The sequence below is a fragment of the Rousettus aegyptiacus genome, unplaced genomic scaffold, assembly GCF_014176215.1.
Source record: "Rousettus aegyptiacus isolate mRouAeg1 unplaced genomic scaffold, mRouAeg1.p scaffold_m13_p_13, whole genome shotgun sequence".
NCBI lineage: Eukaryota > Metazoa > Chordata > Mammalia > Chiroptera > Pteropodidae > Rousettus > Rousettus aegyptiacus.
In genome coordinates, this window is record NW_023416288.1 from 34,491,317 (window position 1) to 34,513,743 (window position 22,427).

Sequence of the window (22,427 nt, forward strand, 5' to 3'; positions counted from 1 at the left end):
TGCCTTTCCTTTGAAGGGGTCAAGGAGATGTACAGAAACATCCAAGATTGTAACTGAGGGAGGGCTATAAAAAAAAAAAAAAAAAAGAAGCCAGAGGCATAAAAATGACGACACGAGGCCAGAAGAACGGAGGGCCAGAGCCACGTCCTGGGAAGGCATTGCTGCGGTAGTCCCTTGGGTGTTGGAGGCGTGACAGGACAAAGGCCTGGTCAAGCTTTCTCTGCCCTTTCGGAGACAGCTTCGATTTTAATTGTTGTGTGAATGAGACCCAGGTGGCTGGTGGCCTCTCCCTTAAGCCGTCCCTGCAGTCTGAGTTCGCAGTGTGGCCTCTCGGTCCAGATGCTGCTTTCGGAGGCTGCAGACTGGCCACTGCCAGTGAGGCCTGGATAGGGATGGCCAAGTCCCGCAGTCTCCATCGGCGTCGAGGAGCTGCCTGTCTTGCATAGAGAGGTCTCCTTATTGGACATCAAAGGACAGTACGCAGCTCTGTATTTATGTTGCTAGTTAAGCGCAGGACGTGTTTCCGACCAGGAATTCCTTCACTGTTTTGAACGTGACCTTTCCTTCCTACAAAATTAATGACTTGAGTGTCATTTGGACACAGTGGGGTTATGCTTGCACTCGGTTATTTTTTGCATACTGTGTCACTTAGCTGTCTGCTGACCGAATTCGATGCAGACGTCGTAGGGCAAGTGTCAAGAACTCGAGGAGTTGGGTTCCAGGTCTCCCATGAATCTTGGCTTCCGATTTCTTTTCTTGGGAAAGTCACTTAATTCTTTTGAGCCTCAATTTGCTATTAATGTTACCTTTGCATTGCCGACCTTACCGAGTAGTTGTGTCATTCAAAGGCAAATCTATTAAGTGACTGTGCTGGCCCTGGCTGGGTACCGGGGAAACAGGACTGTACAAAATGGATACAAATCCTTGTCGTCTTGCAGTTTCCATTCTAGTGGAGAAGCATTAAGTATATACAGGGGCTGGCCAGATTCCTTAAAGTTGGGTCTGGGTTTTCATCCAGAAGTCAAATCATAGAAGAGATACTAAGTTCCCTTGTAATGTGACTTGTTTCACTTACTACGTGAACTCGGTCTCCAAGCCGATGGTGTGCCTGGACCTGAAGGAAGCGAGGAGTCTAGTACCACATGGTTGGATTCAGGCTTGGCCTGAATGAGCTGAGGGCTGTGCTCCCTCCCCTCCGTGTCCTTTGGATCCTGAGGCGTGGCTCTCCTGTTCCTCGTCTCATTCGTGGAGAAGTAGCAACCTTCCATGTCTGTGCCCTGGTGTCCCCCCAGCCCAGGCCCACTTTGGGAAATTGGATGCAACGTACAACTTGCCCATCTAGGGACTGCGTCCTGACTCCAGCTTGACGTCCCCTGAGGTCCCATCGGTGAGTCATTGCCTAGGGCCACCATCAGTATCCTGTACCTTGTTTGTTTGTAGAACACTTTACGCACTTGAGAGGGAAGACACCCCAGCATTAAATACGAACTATGCTTGTGTGGCAGGTTTTTAGCATGTGTTTTAAAAATCTGGATTTTATGTGAAGTTTCGAAGTTATGAAACAAGCGCACTTGATATGTTCAAACCCTTTGAAACCAAAATGCTGCTGTCTCTGGGCATATGTGTGTGTATGTAATATAAATCTAACATTTTTTAAAATTTTAAGATCATTTGTGAAATAATATATATTTAATAGCAAAGTATATATCCAAGCCAATCTTCATAGAGGAATTAGAAAGTCATTCCTTTGACTAAGTGCCAATAGGAATAATTCATACCATTTATTGAACACTTGCTATATATTTAGCTTTTTACATGTTTTATCTCAATATCTGCAATAATATCAGGAGTTGGGTATCATCTCAATTTTATAGACAAAGGAATTGTAGAAAAGGTAGAGGCACTGTATTAATCCCAGGAACTAGTAAGTTTATAATTAGCAGAACTCTGTAATTGACATTTGTTACTATTTTTTTAGAGTCAATGGGAAAGTTTATTAGAAAAGGGACAACAGTCTACAGACAGCATGCGGTCTCCTCTCAGGGGCAGAGAGTGTGAGGGGCCCTGCGACATTTTGGAAACATACTCACTTTTCCTTTTTCTTGGCTATAGTCTCCCTTTTGGATCCTTCCCCTAAATTATAAATATAATTAATTTACAGATCAATTATAAATTGTAAGTCACTTCTCTTAGTAGTTAGGGAAAAAGCAAGTTATGGACTAAAATTATAAACTCTTTGTAAAATTCCAACTACGAAAATGGCATTCCTACTCATTTTTTACATTTGATTGATATCACGAATGGGAGCCAGCTTTCTCTCCTTCAACTAATTCATCCCAAAAAATATAACTACATTTACCATACAGTGTAGACTTTTGTATTACAGTTCTACATTTCTTAAGAATGTAAAGAATGTTATATATATATATATATATTTTTTTTTTTTTTACAAAAGATACCATGAAAACACTACAGCTAGTTACACACACACACACACACACACACACACACACACACACACATTTTTGTCTTTGTGTTCAATAGAGGGCACCACAGCACAGTTCATGAACGTTTTCAGTGAAGATTTGTAGGTTTTATTTTTTTCTCATGGTAAGAGGTAAACAAGCTGAATTACATTTTTTTTTCCCTACATCAAATTGCTAACCTTTCACATGCTGTCCAGATGTGTATATATATCGCTATATTGAGTACAGTAGACCCGGAGTGTCCTTGGTTAGCATTAAATGTTTTTGCATAGCTATATATTGTTCTCAACTGAACCAATATATAATACACCTAATAAAATCATGTTGAGGAAAACCAGATTTTCAACTGTATCCAGTTCAAGCGAAAAACAGGTTTTGCTTTGTTTAAAGTTGTTATGGGGAAAGGAATAACTTTTGACTCATATTGTAAATATCTTTTCACAAATTCCTTTAAAATTCTAGAGGCTCTGTTTTGTTCCTTTTATAAAGGCTTGAAAATTGTATACATCTATTTTTATGGAGGCTTATAAAGATGACATTTTATTAACTGTTTTACAAAGTACTCTTTATATTAAGTTTGAAGTTGATTTACTGCTATCAGGTTTGTTTGTGGAAAATGTGGCACAAATATGACTAAGGCGAAAATAGAATTTAATATGATGATGGCAGCCACAGCACTCTCCGATATATATTAAACTAGATATTACTTAAAATGAACTAGTTGAGCTCACTGAATCCGATGGGAAAATACTCTCCAAATTTTGTATTTTTAATTTTGGAATGAAATATCTGACTAAAAATAAAAATCAAATACATTAAATTTTTTTTTTTTGCTTATTTAAAACTCATACCAATGAAGAATGGTGGCATAAATTTAGCCAGCTAGACCGAGGGGATTCAAGAAACCAGAACCGTGCCTAAGCAGATGCATCGTTTTTCAACTCCAGGCCCATGTGGGTCATCAGATAGATGTTCCTGGCCGAGACACACCTTTCTCCCACTTCAGAACTGTGGGCTGGGTGTGCCCAGCTCCCTCTCGCTGTTCACCTGCGCGTCCTCCAGATGGCAGTATTAAGCAGAAAACATGGGGAAATAATGAGTCTAATGTACAGTAAAATTGGAAATTGAATTATAGCTCAAGAAAAAAAGACAGTAGCCTTGAGGTCCCGATCAGCCTGGACTCTGATCACTTTTGTTTGCTGTACCCATGTGTTAGGTTACTAGCAAGTTAATAACCGCGCGTGAGCAGTTCAAGGCTCAGTAGAATTGCTTTAGACATGAAATAAAGCTAAAATGAATTTGTGTCCAATATCATTGGCATTAGTGCTCATTACTTTTGTGGTGTAATGCCTTGAACCATCTAAAATCAATTTTAAAGATTACCCATTATTTTATAAAGAAAATAAAACACATTTCCAACAGAAACAAAGCAGTAAGTATAATCCTATGAACAGTTACTTATACCATGGCTGGCAGGAAACCCCTTGACAGAAGGACACAGGAAACACTCCGTTCAAACTTCACAGTGAACGCAAGTTAATATTAATGGGTCGTTGCCACATAAATCTTCTCTTGATCTGAAGTATTTAAAACAAGAGTGGTAAACATTCATAAATGTAGGAAATACATCTCAAATAGTAATAGGGGCATACTTCTTGTATTTGGTAAATTAATCTTTACCATGTGACATGGTCATCTAGGATAACCCAGGGCAGGCGACGTGGAGGGAAAGGAGGTATTCAGACGCTTTGCTTGAGATTGTGCCTTTTATAAAGCACAAAGGTTTTCCTTTCTTTTCGTAAGCCGGTAAAGAATATTTTCTCAAACTACATTTGTAAGCCTACTGAAGCAAAGGGGACAGCTAGATTTGGGTGTGGATGCTGCATTTTTAGATGTTTGCCTTTTTGAAAAAAAATAATTATTTTGAAGAAAAGGAAATATTCTAATAACTTCGGATTTTAAGTAAATTGATACGAATGGCCAAAAGAGATTTACTTTTCTAATTGTTTAAAAATGCAGGTTCATGTGGTCTGAGGTACATAGTCTATTTTTCATAACTTTCTATATGAAAAATCCCATGTTGGGCAAAATTGTACTTGGGTTTTAGAATTTTAGTTTTTTCCCCCTATATCTGGTCTTAGTATTCTTGTTCTATTATTATTTAACTACAAATAGTAACTACATTTCATACAAAAATGTTAAAAAGATAAAAAGTTTTTATATGTAAATATAAGGGTGTAATTTGACTTAATTTCCTGTTCTAAGACATGCATTTCAGAAAAAAACACATTCACTAATAATATGAATTTGAGCATGTGTAGATTTTGTTTCAGGGTAGTTTTTATTCCTTCCTGTAGTTCTGAGGCACTAGTTGAAATCTTTACTCTCTTTGTAAACTTTGATCTCGAATGTGGGAAGGCTAGTATGTACTTATTACAAAATTATCCTATTTTAATTATATATATAGTAAAATTGGCTGGAAGCTGTTTTATTTGGCGGCTTGTTTTAACAACATAGAATTACGCAGTGCCACTGAAGATTTTGGGAGAAATTTCTAGTTAATCTTAGGTATTCAAAAAAAGCCACCTCTCAACTGAGCCCTTGTAAACTTGTACATAAATGTACTTGTAAAGTTTTTTTCAATAAAGAAATGCATTGACTTTTTAATAGAATTTTTAATAGTAGTTGAAAGTTTTTGATGTTTCCTGACAGCCTAGCCAATAAAGATCACAGAATTGACATGCTGGTTGGCAGTCAATTTTTTTTTTTTTAAGTAGAATAAATTTCTATGACTACATAAGCAAAATATTTCCATAATTAATCCACATGGCCATAACAGATGGTTAAATTGAAGAAATGTCCTTGAAGTTATTCTTTTAACAGATGTTCTTAACTATTAGCTTCATGTTTTTACTCACCTAAATTTCCAAATAATTGAATAAAAGTTAACATATGCTTTCATCCCTTTAATAGGCAGAGTCCATAATTGATGCAAAGTTTGCCATAGTAGACAAATTACTTCGGTGGCACATTTCTAATGTTTTTCTCTCTTCTATCCTATAATTTTGTCCATCTCTGTTCACTGATTATTTCTGTTTTTCTTTTACATAGGGTCCTACAGAATGCACTTCTGCTTTCAGATAGCCGCCTTCACCTCTTCTTACAGAGCCATCTGAATTCAGAGGACATCGAGGCATGCGTTTCTGGGCAGACTAAGTACTCCGTAGAAGAAGCAATTCACAAGTTTGCTTTGATGAACAGACGTTTCCCTGAAGAAGATGAAGAAGGAAAAAAAGAAAATGATATAGATTATGATTCAGAAAGGTATTTCCTTGCATTACGATTTAATATATGTGTATTTATATAACACATAGTGCACATATACATGTGTATAGATATATACATACATTTCACTTTTTGTTGATGTAATACTAAGATAATGAAAAAATTAATTGACTGAGATTTTATTGAGCTGTGACAGCTCATCATAGTAGTCTTCACACACACCTCCACACTGAATTAATGAATGCAGTAGAAATTCAATTATCTGCATTCTGATTATGTGACTTTCATTTAGTCAGACTTGAATTATTCGCGTTTAAATTATCTAGCTAAAAAAATATCCAACTGCACTCCAAATGGCTAATTAAAAGTCCAAATTTCCTGTCTCTCTTTGTGACTGGAGATAATTAAAGTTCTCCTCTGTTACTCAGGCTTTGAGTGTGTTGTGAAAACCAATTTCCTCTTTTTATTATTTTCCCCCTCTCTTCTTTTCCAGTTCATCCTCCGGCTTTGGACATAGTAGTGATGACAGCAGTTCACATGGATGTAAAATGAGCACAGCCCCGCAGGAATCCTGAAAAATAATTCTAATGTGACCATCTTAGGAATAGCAAATTATGTCCAGTCATAGAGAAGAAAGCTTGCTAATGATGTATTCTTACCTAAAGCTCACTGTCATGATGTTAGGTATTTAAATTCTTCAAGATGTTGTTGGGTTGTTTATTAGTGATATTTTTATGTTCTCTTATTTTGGCTAACTTTCTGTAAAAAGCTAAAAGCCTGTGAATGAAACACCCTCCTGTATCGGCAAACATTATGGTAAAATAAGACCCTGCCCTCAAATGAAATGATTTGTATGTTTAAAAAGACTTAGTTGGTTTTACTGAATTTGTAGAAAGGTAAATAGGTAGCATTTAAAATCCAGATAGAGCATTCTTTCTGGTGTCATTTGGGGCAGTGTTACCGTAAGCACAGCAAGTGTGAGCTTAACCACTACGAAGACTGACAGCGTGGACTAGACTGCCTCGTTCAGCCATGGGTACCTCCCTTGCACTGGGAAAATGCTGCTTTTTTGGGGGGGGGGGGTGTTTGATTGAAATATTGTAAGAATGTTTAACCTTTCCATCATTCTATTTCGCACTTAGATGGGAAATGTATCTTATAAATAGAGACATGTTAAAATAATGTTTACATCTTAGAAAACAACAGAACAGTGTTAGTAATTTTGCTTATATTTGCAATACATAGATTCAGGAATACAGTTTCATTGTCCAAAATCAGCTTCAACACATGGTTCCTGGAAATAAATCATTTGTTTTCATTATCACTGTGTAATTAGAATTATAGGTTAATGATTTATTTTTTGACTAAATGTGCCATTTTTTATCACTAGATAACTTTAAGTATCAGTGGTGGTTGTTATTTATCTTTAAGTTAGAAGTAGGATTTTACAAAAATTAATAAATTCAATTTTACCAATAAGTAGCACCATAATTTAGAAAAGGATATCAACTTGCTAATTTCAGAATTATTCATTTTTTTTTTAAAGAGCCCTTTCTTTTCAGGCATCTGCTAGAGAATTGTTATAATTTAACAAAATCTTTTTTTTTAGTGGCCCAAAGAGAAAGTATCTTAGATAAACTACATTGCACTTCAAATTTCAGATGAAGCAGTGTTTTCTTGAGATAATTATCTAAGTTTCTGTCTTGTTGAATGGTATCAAATATCTCTGAAACTAAAAGGAAGATATTTTTACATAATTGGAATAACTTGTTGCTTTAATTAAATGTTACCTTACCTCATTTTATTTTAACTAGTTTAAAAGTTATTATATTATTGAAAAGTCTTTGAAATGCTTGTAACTAAGAAGCAACAAAAACAATTTTAATTTAGGGTAAGAATGATTTCCATAATTTCTCCTTCTTGTTTTTTGTTTGGTTTAAAATATTATTTAACTTTTGTAAGTATTTTGATTTGATGTACATTTGGTCTTATTACTCTATCATCTAGGACTCATTTTAATACAGAAAAAAAAGAGATTTGGTAGTTTCTTTTTATCTCACTAACGTGTAAAGTTTTGCCATCTAGTCATTTAAGAGCGATCTCCAGCTCCTTGGCAATATGTATTTGAATTTCACATTTCTGTTTTTCAGCAGTTTTGAAAAGCATGAAATATGCCACTGATCGTCATATTATTTTTAGATGATGTAACAAGCCATCAAAATGGGTATGAAGTAATGCCTAATACTGTGGTATGTAAACTTCACAAGATCATTGTTTTCACATTAAACATGAAAAAAATCAACTTTAGTTTGTCGGATCACTTATTTTATACGAGAATATAGTTCTTCTGACTTAGACCCCAAATCAGTGTGTTTTGAATGATCGATAATTTTCAGGAAGGATGTAGGTAAAATTTCCTTTAACAGTCACTCTTTATACATTTGAGGCTTTTAGCCTGTGTTTGGTTGTTTTGATATCTAAGCACTGGCTTGTTAAAACTGATATCCAGTAGTTGAGATATTTAGATGAATTTCAGCCCTCGGTAGCTTTCTTGCTTTGTTCACATCTCTTATTTTTCTCTGGCATATTTTTATAAAGCTTTCTTTAGGAAAAGAAAATAATTACTTAAGTAACTTAATAGAATAGATGTTGATTTAAAACTAGTTTTAATGTAACATAAGTTTAAAGAATTCTAATCTTGAATGTTTTAGGATTTATATACATCAAAACTCTATTTCCCTGGCTAATTCTAAAAGTGTAAACTATTCGCCTATAAAGCCAGTTTATGTGTTTTGTTTGAGAGGCTGGTTTTTTATATAATCCAAAGGTGTCAATGATGAAAGTCAACAACCTGTTACTTAGGGCTTCTTTTAAAGTCACACTTGGAAGGTGATTTAAATTCCAGTTAAAAATCAAGTTTTAAAAATTACTAAGGAAAATTAGTAATGTTTATCTTTAAGTAGTTATGTCCCTTAAGATATTAAATATCTTGCAGGAGCTTTTCAAACCTAGTTCGCATTTTATTGAATAATTAAATACAAACAAGTGATATGTAATAACCTTAACATTTCTTTTATGGCTATTAAGAATTTAAACAAATTCATTTAGCCTAGCTACAACTACCACTTATACTCAACAGTAAATCGAATGTTGTTTTGAACTTAATTTTTTTCTTTTTTTTATGCCTTAAGGATTCATCATTATTGAACTATTGTGGTACAGATAAGGTTTTTAGTATTTCAGCTATAAAGGAAGACTCTTTTTCACAAAAGGGCTCTAAAATTTTAAGACAAAAAACAAAAGCTTATTCTGTTTCTAAACAGTTTTCCTCCTAATATTTAAATTACTTAGTTGATATGAATACAATGCAGCATCTTTTTCAGTGGAGGAAACTATTTTAACACAATTTTCTGCTTTGGACTATAGACCTTTTGTTACTTTATTACATATAAACATTTTCAAATATAAAATGCTGTCTGAAATTAGTTATTGCAATTGACGTTCAAAGCATAGATACAATTTTCTTTGCAAACAAAGGTTAAAAGAAATTAATACATTTAAGTAGAGTGGAGTTCAAAAATTTTAGAAGGATGTAAATAAGCAACAATTTCTTTAAAATTTGAAATATTTACAAAGGATTTTGGCTCTATTCTTTGCCATATGCGTCTCACAAACAGTCACCATTGTCCCTTTAAGTCAATCACACAACTGCTCTTCACTCTTGCTGGAAACTTTTCTAGACCATTGTTATGAACAGTGCATTGGACACTAATTATTTTTCAGCTGTGCAAACTCGTAGTTAATGACCCTTTCCTTTTTTTTTTTTTTTTTTTTCAAAATTCCAGACTTCTTTTCAACAGATATAGAGGAAAAGAGAAAAATAATTAAGTTACAAATTCCTGCTGAATCTCAACTCTGGTTTAAAGACACTATGAAAATGACTTATGCTAAAGAGGAAAATACCCTTTCTCTCCCGACGAGAAGTGTAGATTCATCCAAAACCCCACACCGCTTGTCTTTGCTGCTAGAGGCACAGCACGGGCATAACTTGTGGTTGTGTTTTTGCTAGTTTCTTACCTCTGGGCCTTCTTTATAGCTTTGCCCCCCACCCCACTGGCGGCGGCGCTCCCGCGGCTGCCCCCTCGGCCGCCTGTTGGCTGCGGCGCCTCCGCGGCTCGCGCGCACTCCCCGCGCCGCGTCCCGCACACGCGCGCTCCCGCCGCCTCCTCCTCCCGCCGGGCCAGCTCCGCCGACGGCGGCGGCGGCGGCGGCGACGGGGTGGCAGGTAGCAAGCCAGCCGGCCTCGGTCCGGTAACCCATGGCAACCGCCCTGGTAACCCATAGCAACTGCGCTGCGGAAAGAAAGAAAGGAAAAAAAAAAAAACAACCCGGGTGGAGGGGGACGGCGGGTGGTGAGGGGGAACAGCCACCGCAAAGAGGCAGCGATTTACAGCCCCCCCCCCGCCCCACCTGCTTCAAACGTGGGCACGCGAGGCCCCCTTCCCAGCGTTAAAATGACAATTCTGGCTGCTTGAAAAATAGTAACAATATAGTAATGCGGAGGGGCCCGGGGTGTCGGGTCTGGTGTGGGAGGGAGACTGGAATACCGGGGACCCCCCGCCCCCCGCCCCGGGCCGCCGGGTGCGTCGTTTCCAGGGGCTCCTCCGGGTTTGTGAGCGTGCGTGGAGCCAGGACCCGGCTGCCCGGATGCGTCTCCAGGACTAATGGGTCAGGGCCGGGCGCGCCAGAGCCGGGGGAGGCGGCGGCGGCGGCCTTTTCCAGATTAGAGCTGGACCCGAGCCTTTGTTCTGCAGATGCTCGCGCGCGGCGCTGCGTCCCGCCGCCCCGCAGCCCCCCGAGATGGGGCGTCGAGCCGCTGCCCCAGTCCTGGGTGCGGCTGAGGCCCGGAGGGTGCCCGCGGGCGCCTCTGGGTCGCGGCGCGGCTGGGCGAAACCCACGTGTCCCAAATGTTTTAGGTGCGAACACGCCGCACACATTAGTTAACCCCTTTCTCCTTTAGTCTCCCCAGGCCCCTAAAACCTGCAGGGCGGATGCGCCGTCACATTAACCCGCTCCCTTCCGTCTGGAGAGGGAGGGCACAGGCATGCCTGGTGGTGGGAATGGGCGGCGGGCAGGAAGCGCGCGCCTCTGTGTCCAGAGACGGCCCTGGGTCAGATTTAATGTGTGAGGGTTCGGGGCGTGCGGGGAGAGACACGGTCCCCACCCCCTTAGGCCCAGAGCCTAGAGCCGAGCCTTGGAAAATAGAAGCGCGCTACGGTGGCATGCCCGGTGCAAGGCCGCGGGAGGACAGAGGAGGGCGCTGCCGGGCCAGCGCGGCGGAGAACGTGCCGCCTCGCGTCTGGGTCTGCGGGTTGCAGGCTGGAGTGGTGGCAGGCTCCCAAGTGGAAAGAAGCTACCCCCCACACAGATTTAAGTCTGCGCTTCGAAGCATCATCTGCTTGCTCATGTATTCTCAGAAGCCCCCGCCCGCAGTCAGATGATGCAGGAAACACACCGGCACTGGTTCCGTTCCGCGCAGAGCACCTAAGTGCATAAAAAGGCCACTGTGCAAGGAAATGCGGTGGGGTGAAGAAAGGTTGCAATAGGAATCAGTGAGTCTGTAGTTCTAGGTCTACAGGGGTTCTCACCAGCCGCGATTCCAAGCGCATTTTGATGTTTTAAATTAAAAGAAAAAGGTTTGGCCTAGATGATTTTTGAAGTCTTGAGGGCCTAATCCTCAATTATCCTCCCTCTATAGGTGTGTACCAGTTACCAGTTCAAATAACAAAGCGATCAGCAACATCCTTTTTGAAGGCAAAGACCTGCACAAGTATAACACTAACACACACACACACACACACACGCACTTGTACAATATATGTTCCTGAAAAGATGATTAGATCAACAGTGTTTTGTACACACACACACACACACACACAATACTTTTATTGGCAAACAAAAGGGAAGCTGGCTATGTAAAGAATCCTATTTTCATCCTGTCTTAAAGAAAAGAATCTTCTGAATATATATTCTTGCGGCTTAGGGACACGGTTTGTTTTCACAAACGTGTGCTTTCTGGGTGGGTTCTGCTGCCTGCTGGGCAGCAGGTACAGAGGAGACTGAGCTGTTAGAGGTAAAAGACGGGACTGGCGAGCACCGGGATCCATCAGTACAATTCCAGCCCTCTGCACAGTGGTGTACTGGGAGCCCTGTGCTTTAATTTAATTTTTTTTTTTTAAACAAAAGCAATTACAGAAAAGTGCAAATTTAACGTGTGACATTTAACATTTTGCGGTGGCAGGCAGCCTCCACTTAAATGGGGCCTTTCCGCGGAACAACAGGAGCCAAAAGGCCTTGTGTCACGGAGTAATGTAAGACACAATCTGGGCCGCAAACGCACAATGAATCGGGAAGGATTTATGTAATTAATTGACCAGTCTTAACCTGTTATCGTGATGTAAGGAATTTGGAACTCATTAATTTGGGCTCTGACAGATTTCATATTAGAGCTGGCAAATATGGATTGAGCCTCTTATTCTTGCAGCAGCTGGAATTTCCATGACAGTGAGGATTAGTGAAGAAGACCTATTGCTGGAGTCAAACTGCCTCTTTGTAATCAGTAGCCCTGCTCTGCATTAAAGGCATAATGAAAAAAAGAAAAGAAAAAAAAAGGGAAAAGCATATTACCTGGCCGAAGGAGCAGAAGGGGCTGGTGCTCGTTCTGCTAGTGTGTGTATTGAGCTCAAGCATTTGCAGTTGAATGAAAATATTAGTTTCAATAGTAAAGTTAGGTGGTTTCTCAAGACCTGGAGAGAATGAGAAGGTAGAAGGGCCCCAAGGTCAGGTTTGGTATTGTCGAAGTTGAAAGGGATCAAAAGACTGAGCCTTTGAATTTCCTTTGTACAGAGGAAATTGTACAATCTCTGTACGAGTTTCCTCTTTGTACAGAGACTGTATGAAGAAGGAAAGAGAAGTGTTTGGGGGGGCATAGCCACGAACGAGCAATTCAGAGCCTCGAAGGAGAGACTGGCTTTTTCAGATACCACTCACTGTCTCCTGGTCAGAGGTCCTTCATGGACCCCGCGAATTCCAGAACTCGCATAACGAGCGGTTCGTCAATAATCTAATCTGTGTCCTCCTCGCAGTATATGATGTTTAATGAGTCACTCATTTGGAAATGTCGAGTTTCTTCTTTGAGGTTTAAGAAAACCCGGAAAAAAAATCTTTCATTCCCCTCACCCCTGACAATCAGAAAATTGCTAGGCAGGATGAAAGGTCCCCAAATTAAACTAAATGTTTTTGCTTTTCATTCCTTACACAATAGGTTTCCCCTATTGCCATGCCATGTGATAAGGTTCATATAACAACTGCCGTAAGGATCATTAATACAGACAGATAAGCCAAGTTGCCCGTTTAAAACACTTTCAGGGTATCGTTTGCCTCTTTCTGCTGATAACGAAGGCTTTGGCAGCAAATGCAGAGCGCAGGCGTGGACGCTTAAGTTTTTGGACATAGCCCAACTGACCTTTCCTAACATGTTGTTCTTTGTAAATATTCTTCAAAGTTGACTAATACTGACTGCTCTTGACATGTTTTTAATTTGTGTATTACCTTTAACAAATTTCCAGTCAAACATAACTAAACAGAACAAATATTATTCTAATATAAATATTCGCAAAAACGAAAAGATCGTCAACCATCCAAAAATAAATTTCCAACTCCTACTCCCTTTTTTTATGCTGAATGGATTGTGACCAAATTTCAAAGTAAGTTTTCTTTTTAGTTTGTGATGATGGGATTTGATCTAGCAATAAAAACTTGGTACAAAGATTTATTTTGTGATTGTCTTATTAGTGAATGATTTCTTCAGCTTTGCTTCCATTTAAATGAATACAGGAAGATAAACATGAGAAATTTGCAACGATGGGCTAATGTTATCTTCCACATTGAGAGCAAAGAGAGGGCTAGTAGTTGTTTTTGGTATTATTATTTCAGTGGAAAGGCTGTGAAGATAACCACTTAATATCAGCAAGACTTGGTTAACTAGTATAAACTACGACGAGGGCGATTAATAGTGTATATAAACACACTTCAAATTTGTATACATGATCTCAGTTCTCACCTAGAGGTTTCTTTGTGTGTGTGTGTTTTTTTTTTTAAAAAAGGGTAATTTGTAAGTTGACAATTGCAAGGTTATCCACTTATGTTCTGTGTGTACCATTTATATTTTAGAGTTATGGAATGGCCTTATTGAAGAGTGATTTTCCAGAGAGAGTGTTAAGTGGAAGGAAGTCTGGTGAATTGGGTCTGGCTCTGCCGCTAACACAAACCCAAAGACAGTTCCCAACCTTTCTGGACTGCAGTTTCCTCATCGGTCCAGTAGGAAGACTGAATACAGAATGTCTTGAAAGATGTTAATAAATGTTACTAAAAAAATGTGGGGAGGAGGTCGGGTAGAGGTTTCCATGGTCAGTTACATTTCAGACACATTGGGTTAAACACAGTTTCACATTAATTTTTGTAGGACTTCTCGGAGCCTTTTGTGCATGCGTGTGTGTGCTTGTGTGTGTGTGTGTGTGCGTGCGTGTGGTTGTGTGTGTACGTTTTGGGGGAGGTACTGTATGCAGTTTTCTTAAGCTGATATGAAGAAGAAAATCTAAAATTCTATAATCTTTTGAATCTATAATATTTTGGATTTTTTCCTAGAATGATGAAGGGAAATCATTCTAGAATGTTCATTCTATTTAGGTGTTCTTGAGGCCAGGGTTCAAGAAAGTGTGGATTCCCTAAGCGAGAAGGGGTCCCCTTCAGAAACCAGGTCTGTAAAGAAGCAGAGAATATGGTGCTCAGTGTAAAGCTCAGTTTCACTGCCTGCGCTGTGAGTGACCTGGGGCATGCCACTCCACCTTTGGGAGTTTGTTTCTTCATCTACAACGTGAGGCCAGGAGTGAGGTGCCAATGAAATTACTGCCTGTTCCTTTTGCTTACAAAGGTCTTTTTCTTCTTCCTTCCAATGCCTTTTGCGTGACTAATTCCTGCCGGTTGTTCAGGACTCCAATGAAATGTCTCCTCTGAGCTGAGGCCCACTCTGACCACGCTCACTCCAGGTCAGGTGGCCTTTCCCAGTGTTTGTGTAGCACTACCTGTCCCAGGATCCCATGTGCCTTTCTGGCAGCACTCATGCCTTGCATGGTTGGTCACCCATCTGTCTGTCCCTCTCAGGTGGTAGCCCTTAGAGGGTCAGGATTGCATTTAATCTCTGATCCCCACACACCCCCCACCACTGCCCAGCACTAGCCCAGAGTTATACAGAGCATGGTCTAGAGTCAGTGATGAATTACTATTATAAGGTGGGCAAAGGACCTGCAGACCCTTCTCACAGCCCCTCCCTGTGGCAGAGCCAGCAAAAGTGGCAAGAGAGCTTAGAGAATGGTGACGGGTGACTCGGAGATGTTTGTCTCCTTGAACTGGTAACTTTGACAGTCCTGGGGGTGAACAAGAACCCTCTGCTACAAGTGCCTCCTTTCCCATTTCTCTTTGGCGGTGGACCTTGAGATGCTAATAGAATTGTCCATCCGTGAGGTCGATAAATGCTTTGCTCGAGATTACTCTTTGTTCATCAAAGAGACCATTCATTGAAAAATTACACAAAAATTTTCGTGAGATATTTCTTTTGGCCTACTCGTTTCTCATAAGACATTGCGCCTACACAGTATATTTATAGTAAAGTGACATTCTATAAATGGTTGATGATGAAGTTGAAATATCTGACTATGTGGACAGGTTAGTATTCTCTCTAAATCTGTGCTGCTGTGTCGTAGAACCTCATAAAAGCTAAAGCCCGGTCTGACTTTTAAAGAGTAATTGAAGAGTAACTTAAAGCTTCGCTAAGTTCTCCTAAAAAACAAAACAAAACAAAACAAAAAACACCAAAAGAGAATAATTTTAACCCCTAAAACTTTCTCTCGGTTCTTTTCTGAATCAAGTTTGTCCATCACTACATTAAATAGTAGACCTACAAACTCGAAAGTGACATTTTCATAAGAGTTTCAACAGTGATTTGCATAGTGAGCAATTTAATTTAAGGTTGTCTTAGTTCAGTCTAGGTATTTGTGTAGCCTGTGTTTTAGCATGGCCTCTAGAGGAACAAAAAATATAACCGTCGTACACATTCGTTAAGTTCTAGCGCTGTGCCGACCTATAAGAGATCCAAAGAAAAGTGAGGACGGTGAAGGCAAGCGAGGTGATACTGTCTGTCAGAGTGAAAGAGACCGTTTTGGAACACAACGTAAGTAAACAAGGAGCTGGAGTTATATAAAGAACACTGCGGCTGTAACAAAGAGTGGCTCAACTGAGTGAGAAATCAACTTCTCGTTCAGTCACTCCCCAAGGCAGGTGGGCAAGCCCTGCGCCAGGAAGTCGTTCAGGGACCCAGGCTGGTGGGGTGGCCCTGCTGTCCTCAACATGTGCTTTCCAGATTGCTCCAGTCCTTCCTGATTCCAGCCAGGAAGAAGAACGGAGAGAACACAACTGCGGTGAGCACCATGTAATTCGTTTTTCTATAGAAAATCTCCAACATACACCACAAGGATAGGGATAATGTAGTATAAGACATCCCCACGTGCCTGCCACTCCGCTTAAAGTTGTCTTCGCCTGGTCAAATGTGTATCATTTAAGTCCCCCAGAAGGCCCTCCCCCTTTGCTGGGTTCTTTTGAGTCGAATCCCAGACCTCATTAAGAAGAGGATCTGGAAGCTGCACACATCACTGTGTCACTTGGCAGGGACTCGGTTGCATGGCCGCGTCTAGCTGCAAGCCAACCTGGGCAAAGTCTAGCCGTGTGGCTGTGTGTCCAGGAAAGAGGTGAGAATTCCACATCTGAGATGACAGGATTTGAGGGGGATTCTAGAGAAAGGCCACAGAGGTTGAAATTGGATTACTCACGGAACACTAAGAGTCTATCTATACTGCAGCAAAGTCCATTGATGATGGCTGAATGATGTTGCCTCGTGAAAGGCTACGGTGAGTCTTATGCACTTGAATTTTCAACAAATGCAACATTTTCTGATGAAAAACAGAACAGCGAAATGAAGCGGCTGCGAAGGCCGACACAGAAGCGTGTTCTTTTTCTCACCTGTGTAACAACATTAGCTGAGAGAATGATTTTAGAGGAGAGTCAATATGTGTGTACGTTATGGAAGCAGTTTGTCCGCTTCTGCTGTTGGAATCCTGTTTTTTAAGGTGTCGAAAGGTGTATGTTTGAGACGTTATATATTTTCACATGATAGAGAATAAAACGCAACAGAACTTAAAACGAGCAGGAGAATTAGCTTAAACTAGTTTAATGAATTAATTAATGTTGAGAAACATTTATTGAGCACGTACTATATTCAGAGGATTGTCCTGGGTCCTCCAGGGGATACAGTGATAGCAAACATATAATCCTTGTTCCTAGGGGCTCTCAGTCTGAGGGCAGATACACATGAAAACAGCTAACCATAATATCAGACAGAATGAATTAGGTGCCGTAGTTGAGGGTAGCAGACATTCATTGTTTTACCGGCCTGCTTACCATTCTCTTCCTGAAAATCTCTTACTTTTCCTCAGGGGCCAATCCTCTTCGTTCTCAGTTCTCAGCAGAACTGATTCAACCTCCACGCCCAGAGAAGGCCTATAAGCCAAGCCTTGCCAATCAGAGCGATGGCACTTTCCTGGCGTAAGTGACTGGCACATGACTCTATCAGAACCAATGCCTTTTGTGCAACTGAGAAAAGAGTTGTCATCTCCTGAGTGGCTAGGATAGGATGTAAGCCTGGAACCCTGGGAAGCCATCTTGCCACTGCAAGGCAAATACCTGTCTGGGGACTAGAGACAAAGGAGTGGACCTGATGACACCCTTTAAATCCCTAGGCGCCTCCCATGTCAAGCATCACAGTAAACACAGCATTCACTGGGTTATTCATTTATTCACTTACATGCTCACTGTATTGGCATCGTTGCATTTAATTCCCGTAACATTAATATGAGGTGGGTACCATTATCCCCCACCGTGTAGATGAGCCTGCTGTTAGTTAATAGGAGAGTTGGAACTGAACACAAGTCTGTTTCTAAATTCTTAGTAATTTCCCTAGATATAGCCTTTAAGGAGAAAAGGGCTTTTATAAACCAGTGTGTTCTCTTAGCACCCCGAACAGTGCATTTAGTTGGAAGATGCTCCTTCTATATCCTTTACTGAGTGTTTATTCGTGAAGTAAAGGGTGGCAGTGCCGTTCATCAAATTAGGGAGGACATGAAGAGGCACAGGAGGAAGCGTAGGAGAGGGCGAGTTCAAGTGTGGCAACGACGACTTTGGGACGTGGCTAGAGGAAGAGATGATGTGCTTAGAGGTGTCATTGTGGGGTTGGAATCAGGAGAGAGGTCAAAGGTACAGATCAGACATTGTCTTCATGCAGATGTCATGTCGGTGAGACATTCCTTGACTCAAAATTGTCATTTTCTCTCAGCCCTCTACCCCCTCCCTTGCTCACTCCCTTCCCTTCTTTCCTGCATTATATTCTCCGTAGCACTTACCACCTATATCTATTTTGCTTATCTGGTTGTTTTTACATGTCTCCTCGGCACCCCCATGGCGATCTAAACTCCATTCATGCAGGGAGGTCGCTGGTGTTCGCATGGAATTCCACGTGCCTAGGCCAGTGCCTGGTACCCAGGTGCTCAAAAGGGATTTGTTGAATGAATAAATGAAGGGCTAGACGTGGACGCTCACTGATGGCAATGATAAACGATGGAGAAGGGTCGCTAGGAGGCCGAAAAAGAGGAGATCCTGAAAGAAACTGAGGAAGAAGACGAATCAATTAAGAGCAATCCCCAGGAATAAAGAAAGCGGAGGGTTTCAAGAAGGCAGCAGTGGGCAGCGGGGTCAGATGTTGCTGAGAGGTCAAATGTGACCAAGACCATTACAGCTGGTGTGAGTTCTCTTTGGTAATGTTGTTCAGCAGCGTGATGTAGCTGCGCCTGGGATTCAGTCCGTTATGAGAGTCTGAGTTCTAGTTTTGCCATTTGTTAGTAATGTAAGTATGGGTAACTCTCCGGACAACTGAGCCTTGATTTCTTTACCCGTAAAATAGGTGTAATACTGACTCCAACCCAAAGCATAATTTTGAGGATGAACTGAATACTGTATGTGAAAAGTATATATGTGTGTGTGTGTGTGTGTGTGTGTGTGTGTGTGTGTGTGTGTGTAAATTATTACTGATTTGCAGGGAGTAGAATAATAGAGAGAATAAACACATAAGAATATAGAAACTCATGAAAATTTCCATAAACATTATTATTGGGGAATAATCGATTTCAAGACATGACAAAATGCATGGTGATTCTCCATGTCATTTTCAAACACTGTGCATATTCATTTGAAAGAGAGCACTCTGTATTTGTAAATTTGAATTTGGAACATTTTCTTCATTATACCTGCTTCCTGTTTTCCATGCCCCTTCCTGCTCAGGCTGTTTATGCGAATACATGACCCTGGAGCCAAGAGGCAACGTTTCAGTCCTCTGACAGTTGTGCTGAAGGGTTGCTTGCAACCATTCCTTTCTCTCTTTCCCTCCCAGGGCATCTCGTTTTTCACCCTCTGTAGCCAGGAGATTGCATATCTCATGTCTTTCTACAAAATCACTGATTATATTTATGCATTCGCCTTTTATGTAGTAGGCTTTGAGTTAGAGGTAGTCTCGATGGCCGAAAATTCAACCTTTTCTGAACGTTTTCCTTCAAAACCACAACCGTCTTTGGCAGCAAAGAAGCCAGGGGATGAATAGGCTTCCAGTTCGCTTGGTTATAGATAGGGAGATGCTGGCAGAAATTTGCAAGCATTTGCATATATGCAATTGTCTGTCTGATGTTTGCTTCCATGCTTTCCCTCCTCCTCTGCTCTCTGTTCTCTTTGTGCAGTGAATTACTAATACAAATACAGATAAGGAAATTTCCGATCCCAGCCTGAAAACCCATCGCACATTTTGGAAGGTATCTGGGGAAAATGGATGTGTTCCCTTGATCTTGTTGCTTTATCCAGAGAAGGAAATGAAGAGGAGGAAGTAATTATAGGGACTTGTCTTTGCAGGTACAGTGAGTGGCACCGACAGGATTTCTTTTCAGAGAATCTTGTAGAGATGCTATTTTCTTGTTACTACCAATAGGTATTTGCCTGGAAATAGAGTTTACTTATTAAAATGTGTGTTGAGCAGATGGGACACGCTGTCCACAGAAAGCGGCACAAGTTCCGCCCTTGTGGCTTCAGAACAGGGTGGATCTAGGGTCAAGTGAAATTTGCCCCCAGGATTGAGAAATTCCTCACAGAAGCCATGATAGTGTAAATCCTGGAGGCAGGAGGAAAGTAAATTTGCCCCCAAAGCATCTTTTGGTGAACTACTGCTCCTGCCTACTCAGGAACCATCACTTTCTTAAAGCAGAAGCGCAATTTTGTAGGGTAACTGGAGGTCGTGGCTCAGTGTCCCTGAGTAGGTGACGATAATGTCAGCGATGCTCAGCTTGCCTGATTCCAGAATATGTCCCTATTAGCTATTAGAAAGTTCTCTGGAGAAAAGACTGAAAATCAACTTTAATTGGAAACTTTTCAGGGTAACAAACAACATTTTCTTATACCTATTCCTACTGTGGGCCCAAAGTTAATACTATTATAAGCACGCAACTAAAATTAAGCCAAAGCTTTCTTAAACGATCAAATGAATAAACAATGAAGTTTTAATTGTCAATGTACTATGTAATTCATAGCATATCATGATCACCTTGGGTTCCAAAAATGTGTGTCAACTCTTTACTTCTTTTTAAATAATTTATGATTTCACCTATCGTTGACCTTTAGTCATATGTCATGTAACAGACACCAATTGTGAACAGGTTTCTAAACAACCCAAGTTCGTGTTGACAGTTTGTACAAAAAGAACAAATATTTGCTTTTGATTTCATGTAAATATGTGCATGCTGTCAAACAAGACTGGCTTAAAGAGGCTAAGATTTTGTCTTTCATAGCTCACTGAGGGACAGCTAGTCTATATCAGAAACAATTCTAGATGTGGAACTGCAATTTGGAAAATACAAACTTCCCACCGATTGCAATGCCATCAGTAGAAAAAAATTTAGCTGAAAAATGTTATGAAATGTTTATTTTGTCATACAGCCTATAATATGTTGGGAATGGAATAAAAAAGAGAGAAATGGTTTAGAAGACTGCTCTAACAGCTATTACTCTATTGGAAATTAGTGGTGTTATAAGATTTTAAGTAGACATATATGAAATGACATAACTTCACATTAGAACGGGGTTAAGTAAAAAACAGTGATAGCATTATTTTAGATAAAGTAAATTCATTTTTTGAAATTACTGGTGTTAAAGAACTCTTTCAGCAATAGCTAGATTCTTTGTTTTCTTTCAGTTCTTTGTGGCATAGCCTTTATAGCCCATATGAGGTAGGTTGAGGTACACTGTTACAGCTGGAGTTATAGGCGGAGAAGGAATTAAAGAATATTTGTCTTAAAAATGAAAACAGTGTTCATCTTAATGGTGCTGTTGGACTATCCACTGTGGAGGGTTAAGCTAGTATGTGAAATTCATCTGCAGATATAATGGATACCAATCTGAATATGAAATATTCATTATGTGCCATATTGCTTCTGTTTGGACTCACGCTGTCTGCCTTTTTGGGTGGGTCCGTAGGCTGATTTTCCCCTCTGACTTATTTCCCGTTTCGTGATGCCTAATGTGCAATATTACTGGAATATGTCAGCCGTGGAGCTACCTTATCGGTGTGACTGTTGTCCCTGTTTTCCATTATACAATGAAAAATTCCCTGTTTGAGTGTTACTGTCTGCCTTGCACAACACGCTTTATAACATAGAAGGAGAATTTTAATAAGACCTTTAAAGGGTCTGCTGCCATTTTTAGAGGGAACATTTCCCGTACAGGAAGTACATGGAGAAAGCCGTTGAAAGCACCCCCGCTGAGAACTGGTGTCGTCCCATTTTATTGTCTACCTGTCACCACAGCCCTTGCCTGATGCTGACAGGCTGCTCTTTTCTCTTGGAGCCAGTGCTGCTCAATGTCATTTTCGTGGTTGAACATCTTTATTTCTGACTTGTTACAAACCATTAACTAGTTTCCAGTTTTCAATGTCCCGGCTACTTGTGACTAGTAAGTCATTTGGCATAACAAGGTTTCTTCATCTGGCATAACAAGGTTTCCCTTTGTCTTTTCGCTAAAGAAAATCTCTGCATGAAATGATCAATCTTCCAATTTTTATGAATTCTAGCAGATAGGAAGTGCCTGTCATCAGATGCAAGGCATCTTTTCTGAAAGCATATTCCATTTCGTATAATAGAACATGACAGACACACTAGGTAACCATTAGGCTCCAAGGTTTCAAACAATTTAGGCGAAAAGCCGAGAATTTTACAAATATACTTAATCACGATGGTTTCAAATAAACATACATTGTTTTTAATCAGATTTCCTGGATGAAATGTTTTCAAACATAAAATTTTTCAAATACATTTTGGAAAGCATTCAGCGGTTTAACAGTTGTCAATCTCTAACAGACACACTTTTAAAGTGTAGTTTTTTGTAGCATTGCTAAAAGGA

The 22,427-nt window shown here is 40.3% G+C and overlaps 1 protein-coding gene across 2 annotated transcripts in view; it reads left to right on the forward strand.

Annotated features, from left to right (window-relative positions):
• The window catches only part of SNX10 (sorting nexin 10), a 65,143-nt gene extending 57,070 nt beyond the window's left edge, over positions 1-8,073 (forward strand). For both annotated transcript variants that reach the window (XM_016135925.2, XM_016135926.2), the window contains exons 6-7: positions 5,598-5,810; positions 6,265-8,073. In XM_016135925.2, the coding sequence (XP_015991411.1) occupies positions 5,598-5,810; positions 6,265-6,346 (295 nt within the window). In that variant the 3' untranslated portion in view covers positions 6,347-8,073. The remainder of the gene's footprint in view (positions 1-5,597; positions 5,811-6,264) is intronic.
• The last annotated feature ends 14,354 nt before the right edge of the window (positions 8,074-22,427 follow it).